Source organism: Otolemur garnettii, unplaced genomic scaffold, assembly GCF_000181295.1.
Source record: "Otolemur garnettii isolate 467f Iridium unplaced genomic scaffold, OtoGar3 scaffold00087, whole genome shotgun sequence".
Classification (NCBI taxonomy): domain Eukaryota; kingdom Metazoa; phylum Chordata; class Mammalia; order Primates; family Galagidae; genus Otolemur; species Otolemur garnettii.
This window is the reverse complement of record NW_003852482.1, coordinates 2981675-2991764: the sequence shown is the minus strand read 5'-3', so window position 1 is coordinate 2991764 and position 10090 is coordinate 2981675. Positions and strand designations below refer to the sequence as shown.

Below are 10090 nucleotides of genomic sequence, written 5' to 3'. Positions count from 1 at the left end.
CTCCCTGGCAGTGCTGTGGAACCCGCTCGCCTCCCTCTCCCTGGCAGTGCTGTGGAACCCGCTCGCCTCCCTCTCCCTGGCAGTGCTGTGGAACCTGCTCACCTCGCTCTATCTTCTCCCACAGGCCTTTTCCTTCAGAGGAGACCACGGAGAATGACGATGACGTCTACCGCAGCCTGGAGGAGCTGGCCGAGTGAGTCGGGGGGGGGCAGGGAAGAAAGGAGGGGGAGAAGTTCCTCGTGGGTGTCAGGGGAGTCAGGAGAAAACTCAGGGTCCACACGGGAATTAGCACTGGCCCTTGGCCATCCCTGCCCCGGCGCTTCTATGCCACTGGCTTGGTATGGTCTCTGGTGCATGAGGGGATGGTGCTTCTTAAAGACCTCAGAGAGGCCAGTTCTTTACGACAGGTACCTTTCGGAAAGCTGCCCACTGTCTGGTGGTGAGAGTGATTGTGGCCCCTTAGCCTTGGCTGGCTTCTCCCCCGGGCAGATCTCACGGGTAGGAGGCCCGTCCCAGCCACCTGTGTGGTGTACTGGGGCTGTGTTGGCCAGACCTGGAGCTGGCGTTTCCAGAAGCAGAGACCTCAGAGCATGGTCTGAAGCAGAGGAGTCTGGGGTCTGGCTGTCTTATGGCCTGGTTGGGTCCCAGGTGGGTCCCTGCTATTGTCCATGTGTCCTTTCTTCCTCTCACTGAGAGGATTTCCTCTGTCCAGTATACGCTGGCCAGGCCTGGCTTGTGGTGTCAGCTGTGACCAGGGTGGGGTCTCGTGGCCCTATGCTGGGAGCCAAGAGAGGGGTGTTACCTCCTCGCAGATGAGGAACCCGGCCTGAGGTGGGTGGGCTGCCCGCTGTCCTGCAGGGCTCTGGCTGCCTCAGGTAGCTGTGTCTTTGTCCTGAGGTAAACTGCATGTTCCTCTGGGAAGACTCCTGCTGTATTTCGTTCCCATCATCTTGGAACTCAGGCTAAGAATAAGTATCTTGATATGGCTAAGCCTCAGAGCATTTACTGAGCACCTGCTGTGTTAGAGGCACCTGCCCAGAATACCTGCCTTTTCACTCACACACTCATACCCAGGGCTGCTTCTCGGGCTGGAAAGTGCTTCCTGCGAGGTCTTTGTCTATGTGAACAGTCCAAAGCACCCAGAAATCAGCCTTTCAGCAATGTGCCAGTCACCCAGGCTAATGCAGTTCTGAGAGAAGGTTCTGGTCAGCTGGCTAGGAGGTTGCCACCTACTGGTCTTCCTCAAACTGGGCTGGCTGTGGGTCCATCCACTGGTAGGAACCCCGGAGTCCTCAGGACAGCTGGCCAACCATGTGGGTGAGAGGGTTAGGAACAGTGGAAGAGGGGAGACAGATCCAAGGCCTAGAGCACCCCCAGATGCCACCCCCCACCCCGACCAGTCCCAGGAACTAGAGACTGAGAAAATCTCACAAAAGGCTCCAGTGTCCCCCACCCCCCTGGTGTACGGGGCTCAGAAAGCTCGGGGGTCTGGCTGGTGGCACGGCTGGAGGGAGGTCCCTCAGGGGTGGGGACCCAGCTCTTGGCCACGTCTGTAGCCACCTTGCGCCCCCAGCTCAGGGTGAGAGCTGCCTCCTTCCGTCCCTCCCAGCGTTCTTATCTGCCTGGTTTAGGCCTAGTTATCTCCTACTCTGGAAGCCTCTTGTGCACCTGCCTGGGCTGGTACCCCCACAGTAAGTTCACCCCCATTTGGCCTTTGGGCCGTCTAAGGAGTGCACCATGATTGGAGTGAAATGTCTCCCACGGACCAGATGGTCAGTCCCTGTGTCTTCTTTGTGTCCCACCTGTACCTTGTCCCACACCCTCTGTCAACACCCAAGTGACAGGGTGACCCCAGGGAGTGGCTCTCCTCCACGTTTGTGGGGCCTGGCACCTCCGAGACTTCATTCATCTCGTGGTCTCTTGGCCCCCACTGCTGAGACTTCATTCATCTCGTGGTCTCCCGGCCTCCACTGCCGAGACTTCATTCATCTCGTGGTCTCCCGGCCTCCACTGCCGAGACTTCATTCATCTCGTGGTCTCCCGGCCCCCATACTCGCTCTGTTAGGTCTGTCTGTGTCCATCCTCGTTACAAAGATAAGGAGACCGAGGCCCAGAGAGGAGACAGCCCGGCACACGTCTCAGTGATCAGTGGCACAGTGGGATTGTACCCCAAGCCTGCTTCCCTTAGATTCTGGGGAGCCCAGGCCAGTGTTGGGGGCCAACTTTCAGACCTGCTATTTCTGCTCAATCATTTACCTGAGCTGGGGCTCTGCACCCTCTGCAAACATCCCTCCGTGGTCAGCATAGGCTGAGGGCTCTGAGAAGAAGCCAGGGCCTGGCATGAGATGTCTCTGGGGTGCTGAGTAGGGGATGCGCCCTGCACTGCTGTCCATACTCTGGCACCCCAGGCCGTTTCCAAGGTGTGAGGGCTCCATGTGGAGTCAGCACAGGCCTAGGGCCCCATGTTCCCTCTTTCCCTGCCCATCCTGGTGGTGACCAGTCTCTTGAACTGAAACACAGGGTGGAACTGCTGTCACACAGCTGGGTCTGGTGGCTTTGCACAGCCCAGTGAGGTCATCCCCTGGCAGTAGCGTGAGCCTCCCTAATCCAGGGAGTTCCTATGGCCGCAGTTACTATAAACGTAGATCATAAATCATGGGGAGGGGAATGGATTTGAATTGTTAACATGCAGTTTGGTCCCTGTGGCTCCAGTTTAGTAAATTTTTCATGCTTTTCCCCTTCTCCTTTAACTGAAAAGCTGGCTTTCCTGCCTTCCTGCCTCTGTGGACTTGGTGTGGATATTCGACCATTATGGCGATTTATAGAATCAAACAGAAAGGCTGTTTCTTACCCAGGCTCTGCCTAGAAAGAGATTTGAGAATTTTCAAGGCTTGAGTTGGGGAAATGGCCTAGACTGGCAGGCAGGGCAGGGTGAGGGAGGGGACTTTGCGATGGGACACTGGTTCTTTCCTTTAGGCTGTGGCTGATGTCAGGCATAGGGTCACCTCTATGTCTGAGAGTCGACACCGGCCATCCCGACCCCAGACACAGCTGCTGTTATGGGAAGTCCCGGAGGTAGCTGCCCCCAGGGATGCTGTATGGTGTAGACCCGTGAGGAGCCCCCAGTGTGGGGCCTCATACCTATTTTCATTCATTCGTTCAGTGGCTAGTCATTTTTCACTCTGCCCTCAGCCAGTTAGTTACTAAGCACTTTTTGTGAGTCAAGCCCGGAGCCAGGACCTGGAGGTGTGGGGTGAAGGAGACTCCTCCTCGTGCCTCCCAAGACCCATGCTTCCTGGGGAGAGAACAGCAGGCACAGGTCACCTCTGCATCTTGGTGAGGGCTGGGGTCGCCTGTGTGGGACCCTGTCCAGATATGCCTCAGTGGGCCCATTCACAGCCACCAGTGCCACACCAGCTGGTCATTGAGGGCTCAGAGATCTATCTGGCTTCTCCTTCACACCCTCCAGAGGGCTGTGCCCAGCTGGTCCCGGGATCCTGCCCAGCCACGCCCTGCTCCCAGGGCAGCCAGTGAGAGCCATAGTGGACCTGGACCAATGGAGCACCGTGCCTCTAACTGTGTGTCTCTGGCACGCCGTGCACCTCCCTGAGATGCACAGTGTTGGAGGTCTGATGGTGATGCTGAGGGGAGCAGAGGGACCCACAGGGTGCCCAGTGAGCATACCAGGGCCCTAGGTGATGGCACGGTGGTCACTGCCTCTTGTTCAACCAAGAGCATGACTTGACTTTACAGGTGCCAAATGGCCTTGGCTGTGCTGCCCAGTAGAAATCAGACATGAGCCACCGACATGACTAAATTTCCCAGTAGCTTCATCAAAAAATAAAAATAGGCCGTCACAGTGGCTCATCCTGCTGTCCCAACACTTTGGGAGGCCGAGCCGCGACCATTGATTGAGGCCAGGAGTTTGGGCTTCAGTGTGTGTGATTGCATCACTGTTCTCCAGCCTGGGCGCCAGTGAGGCTCTGTCTCTAAGGAAAAAACATAAGAAACAGATGAAATTAATTTTAAGAACGTATTTTATTTAACCCAGTGCATCCAAGCTATAATCTAGCTGGACCTGTGATTGGCATCCCAGCCTGCCCTGAGACAGCACATCCTGAGTTCCCTGTCTGGTTATATCAGTCACACTGTGGTGCAGCCCAGGTCAATTTCTGGGGCAGGAGCTCTGCAGCCATGCGTGGCCTGTGGCATGGACTCAGGTCCAGAATGTTTCCCAGGAGCTGGAGCGAGTCCCCCTGTGGGGAGAAATAACTCCAGATGAAAGCCATGTGCTTGAGGGTGCTAAGCTTGCTTTGGAGAGGCCTGAATAATGTATAATCAAATAATAAGAACAGCTGGTTGAAAAATTAACACAAAATATTGCCACTTAAAAATGTTCTATGAAGCAAAATAAGCCTAAAAAGGAGAAGCTTCTTTTTAAATTGCTCTAATAATCAGTACCTTGCATTTGCATAATGGCCATTCCCTGGCAGCGCTGTGTGGCGCCATCATGACGCCTGACTTGGCAGCCCAGGGTTAGGTGCTGAGTTAGGGCTCGTGGCCCCAGGCCAGGCAGCAGGCTTGCTCACAGAAGCATGACATGTATGCCTTGGCTGGCCATGGGAGCAGGTAGGGCTGGCAGAATGCCACTCAGAAAGCAAGGAAGGCCTCTCAGAGGAGGCAGCTGCTGGGTTTAGGCACCTGAGGAGGAGCGTACTGATGCCCAGGGCAGGTCTGCCCAGGGGAGGAGCAGCTGTGCAAAGGCCGAGTAGGGCGCCGCTCCCCACTTTCTGCCACAAGTGCTGGGGCCTGGTTGGGGTCTGGCCTTGCCTCGTTACCTTCCCTTTCCTCCCAGGGCCTCTGCTGCCCAGCCGCTACTGTTCCCAGCGTACAGACCAGTGCCTCACGGGAGCAAAGACGCGTGTCCACAGCCAGCTTGCTGGGGCAGTCGGGTGCTGTCAGGGCCTCAGTCTCCCATTGCTGAAGTGGAAGCATCCGACCCGATCGTCTGTGGGTCTCTCTGAGCGTGAAGATGCTGCAGTTTTGTGACCGAGGGTCCTGCTTTGCTTAGTGCTGGTTCCACTCTATTCAGAGCGAAAGTGATTTTCAGGCTTAAACAAAGGTGGTGGTGACGTGTCAGGACGCAGAGTTTATCCTAGAGTGTGTGGCTCTACTGCCTTGTAAAATGACTTGGCCCCTTTAAACCTGTCATGTTACCCATCATTGGGATAGTTTTTTAAGGTTCATAGGATGTAGAGGGAGTTCCCAGGGTAAATGTGTTTGGCTGCCTTCCTTCTCCCAGGTGAGGACGCTGGGGGTGCTCATGTTGTGCAACTTGGATGGTGGAACCTGGGCAGAGGCCATACTGAGCTATGCCCTTTGTCAGCAGAAGATGCAGGGTGAAGAGCAAGTCTCTTCCCCAAACCCTGTCCCCGAGAAAGATTGTTTAACAACATCTCCTGAGTTCACACATGCTCAGCATGGGGAGATCCACGCACATGGGAGACACCCGTGTCTGGAGTCTGGGCTGGGAGAAGCCATGTGTGGGGACTTCTTATGTTCATACCAAAGAGGAGAGGCTGGCAGGAGGGAGGGCAGGGGCTCTGGACAGCCCTCAGTGCTTGGCTTGGTGCTGCAAAGCTGCCCCCTTGCTCGGTGGTCCTGCTGCTCGAGGGCCCAGCTCTAGGTTTCTCAAGGGAAGTGACAGCTAGGAACAGAAAGCCCTCTGCTCCCCCATGGTCCTTCTTCAACGAGGACTCCTGTGGCTGGACCACTGGCACTGTCTGCCAGGGAGCTGGTGCCTCCTGCATCTGGCAAACACTGTTAGAGGTGTGCTTGTCCCGGCTTTGGGCTTCTCGTGGCAAGAAGTGGCTTGCTCAACACTGTCGAGGGCCTCCAGGTCCCCCACTGTACACCTCGAGGCCTGGCCGAAGGGAAGGAATGAAGCCAGTGTCCAAGGAGGCCGCCTCTGCTGAATGCTTCTGGCTGCACCATGCCGATTCCCCAAGGCCTGGAGCCTCCTCCCCCAACAGAAAGAAGATGGGGCTCCGAGAGGTGACACCACTCAGGGTCACACAGCACTAGGGCAGAGCTGCAGTTTGGCCCAAGTCTGTCCCTTAGAAGGCCATGGCCTAACCACGGCTCCCTGTCACTCTCAGTGGCAGGGCAGGTGCAGAGCAGGCTCCCATCACCCCCTGCCCCGGCTGAGTACTCACGCGTGTGCCGGTTGGCAGATACGGAGGGGATGTCCCTGTGCATATCTAGTGACACTTGGGCCCTTCCAGCGATTCTCTGGTCTCATTCAGCACACAGTGCATGGGAGGGGCCCGCACGGAAGGGAGTTTTGAGGACCTGCATGTTCATCTCTCCAGAAGCGTGTAGGCAGCAGCAGGGCCTGGGCAGAGGAGAGCGTCTTATCAGGTGTGGTGAGGGCCTCTCTGCATCGCTCCTGCTGTTCTTCTGGAGCCGCACGAAGATGAAGACTTGGCCTAGTGATGTTATTTTTTCTTACATTCAGCATAGACCTGACACACAGTGGCACTTAAGAAATACTGCTTAAACATGCTGGACTTTATTATAAAGGTCAGGGCACGTACATAACGTCTGCATTGACTCCCCAACTCCTATTTCTCCTACAAAACCCAGCCCAGAGCTCACCTTCTCCAAGAAGCAATCCTAGCACTCTCTGAGTAGAGGCTGAATAAGGTGCATCCTGCCAGACACAGCAGTCTGTGAGGACCATCAGGGCTTCACTCTCTTCCTGCCTTTGGTTCTCATCCCTGGATGGCACTCAGGGCTGCCCCTAAGGGCACACCACAGAGAGGCCAGGTAACTTGACCCAGGTTGGTCCACTGTGTAAGAGGAAGTGCCCTGAGGGTGATAAGGTCCTGAGAGCGTTCACAGTTTTAGGACTAACGGGTCCAAGCAAGGGTTCCGTGTGCCCCTCACTAGTCCTCTCTGCCCCGGTGTGCCAGGCCCTGGGCTTGGGCGCCTCACATCAGCCCTCTCCACAACTCCAGGTGGGAGCTCCAACCCCCATTTTCCATTTGGGCACATTAAGCCTCAGAGAAGCTTTGTTGGAGGTCACACAGCAAGCTTCACATGGCAGAGGGGGAATTGGAGCCCTGGGTCTGACCCTTGTGACCCAGTCTTGGGTTCTACTCTGTTTTGGCTCCTTATGTTTTTAGATGGTGAGAGGCTTTACTGCTGCTTAGAAGGAATCTTGGGAAAGAGGGAGTTGTGGCTGGGAGGGCCCAGGGCCCTGTGCGGCTGTGCCCCCAAATGGCTTTGTGACCTGGTTTGTCTACCTGTAGGGAAGTACGGCCTCCCCCACGGGTCGAGGTTGGGGCCTGCCAAGGACACATGGGAAGAGCCTGTCTACTCATCTGTCCACGTGTAGGACCAAGAATGCCCCCTGTCTGTGCCACCCCACACCAGCCCCTGGAGATGGTTGAGTGTATGTCCAACTTGGTCTTCAAGTAACAAGTTCTGGCGGCTGGTACCCTGCTTGCCAGCGTCAGCCTGGGGCCAGAGCAGCATGGCTAGCCTGTCAGCAGCGATGTTTTATGTCCGCCATAAACACAGGCTGGCCAGAGGCAAAAAGCAGAGTCTGTACATCTTTCTTTGATTCTCTGTGGGCGGCAGGGGAGCAGTGGCCTCCCTGTACAGCTGCCTTTTTCTGTAACAAAATCAGGCGGGTAGGCAAGGCTGTTGGGTCCAGCTGTGGGACCACGGAGGAGAATGTGGTGATGGTTTTGTGTTGTCTCTGAGGGCAGCAGATGTGCCCGGGGCCCTCCTGGAAGATTGCAGGCTATTGTGAGGACAAAGATAATTGCTGGGATTTAGCATCTGTCAGTACAGCTGACCTCCGGCAAGCAGCAGGAGGGAAAGGATGAGTGGAGAGAGAAGGAGGGTGTCTTGTGCGGGGATCGGGTGGGGAGCTGGGGGAGCAGGGCTCTGCCTGTGCTGCCTGGCCTGGCCACAGAGGCCCGTCTGCCTCTGGGGGGTCCACATGGCGGCCTTGGTCTGAGATTTGTCCATCACACCCAACTTTGTCATGTGCAGCTGGGCAGAGGACAGTTTTGGAGACCTGAAAAGGCCACACAGCTCAATGCTGACCAGATCCGCACTGGCCCTCCTGGCTTCTAACTTCTTGAGCTTCTGTGTTTCAAACCTCTGTTACTTTTAGTGTTGGCCACATTTGCTGATTGAGCACGGCTGGTGCTGAACGTCTCCTCCCTCTCCCCCTCCAGGATGGGCCACGGTCCCTCTTCCTGCACACCTGCGGCCTGCCAGCTGGCTGTGCTAATCACTGACACTGTGGCTGACCTTGCAATCATCCCTTTGTAGATGGGGAAACCAAGGCTCAGGTTCTCCAGCTCTGAGTCGCTGAGTTAGAACTGGGGAGGCTGTGATCCAGCTTGGGCTTGCAGCTGCCTCCCCTCCAGGGAGCCACAGGAGACCACCAAGTTCTGCCAGCAGGAGAGCCAACATGCCTCACCTGTTCTGAAGGTGCTTGGGACCCCAACTCTGGGGGCCAGCTCCAGTGTGGAGGGACGTGGAGCCTCTGATAGAGTTGTACGGTGGTGATTCAGAGGCATTTTCAGATGTGGCGGTGCCCCAGGGTGCTTTTTAGGGACTGTGGGTAGGTTTGTAGGAAGGTGCCCCAGCCTGGCCTCCTCATGGATTGTGTGCAGGGACTGGGGCTGGCTGTGCTCTGTGTGCTGGGTCTCAGTGAGTGCCTATAAAGCTCCTATCTCCTGAGGAAGCAGAGGCTAGGACCCTCCTACCGTGGGACCCACCTCCCACGTCACTGCCCTGCTCTCCCAGGAGACTTCAGACCCCTCCGTGGGTGTCATTATGCATCCTCTCCCACCCAGCACCCGCCAGCCCCCTCTTTGTCCCTGGCTGCTTTTGACACAGTGAATCTGTTTTCCCAGATGACTAAGACATGCAGTGTGTCCTGTTTCTGTTTAAGAAACTCGATGTTGGAGATGCCTCTGTTGCTGAGAAGCAAGGTCACCATAGGGTTTCCACGTCAGTGCTGGGCACGGGGAGGGAGCTGAGGAGCCAGAGTTTGTCACCTGCCAGTGTGGCACCAGAGCAGCACCTGCCTTGAGATTGTGCTCCTCACCCAGGGACATCTTGGCACCAGGGCAGGGGCACAGCTGCTGCCCTGCCGTCTCCCCGTCTGGGCTGAGAGGTCCTTGGGACAGATGACCTTTGTCGTCTCTGTATCCCAAGGACCCAACAAGTTTCTGGTACAGAATTGATCTTAGGATAAATATTGATTAAACCAGTTGAATCTGATTTGTTTTTTATCTTAGTTATTAACTTATTAATATTTATTTTACAAATATGTTCAATTTTATTTTTGTAGTTCTGTTTTCATTTTTAAAAGCCACATCTTTGCTGTTCCTTTCATTCCTGCTCCCCCTGTAATTTGGAGCACACGTGTAGTGAGCTGTCAGCTCCGCTGGTGTGTGACTGTAAGTGGTGCTCACCAACCTGCATTTCTCAGTGTGGACTGGCCTGAATTAATGTGGTGGGGAGGGGCCTCTTCACAGCTGGAGGTGCTATCCCAGCGGAGTTTGACCACTGGTGCTCGTGGCTCGGGGACGCAAGGACGTCCCAGGTGGATGATGTTCCCCTCAGTGTCCACAGGCTGGGGTCACAGAGAGAAGGAGAGGGGTCTGTGTGTTTGATGTTTCTGTCCCCAGATTCCAAGACACAACTCAACCATTTATGTGTCTGGTGGCTGGTGTTCAGCCAAGGTGGCCTGATGAGTGGGAAGGGGTGAGTGGCAGGCCTGAGGGTGGTCATCGCCTTGGTCAAAGACTTGAGAAAGAAGAGCAAGCTCAGAAGGTGGGAGTGAACGTATGTTGGGGTGACCTGGGGCGTCTCCAGCCTCTCAGTCCTGTGTTGGGGTGACCCGGGGTGTCTCTAGCCTCTCAGTCCTGTGTTGGGGTGACCCTGGGGGTGTCTCCAGCCTCTCAGTCCTGTGTTGGGGTGACCCCGGGGGCGTCTCCAGCCTCTCAGTCCTGTGTTGGGGTGACCCCGGGGGCGTCTCCAGCCTCTCCGTCCTGTGTTG

At 56.0% G+C, this 10090-nt stretch overlaps 1 protein-coding gene across 2 annotated transcripts in view; it reads left to right on the top strand.

The window, feature by feature from the left end:
- Positions 1 to 10090, top strand: part of VAV2 (vav guanine nucleotide exchange factor 2) — a 173905-nt gene that overhangs the window by 116289 nt on the left and 47526 nt on the right. For both annotated transcript variants that reach the window (XM_023516213.1, XM_012808219.2), the window contains exon 4: positions 125 to 193. In XM_023516213.1, the coding sequence (XP_023371981.1) occupies positions 125 to 193 (69 nt within the window). The remainder of the gene's footprint in view (positions 1 to 124; positions 194 to 10090) is intronic.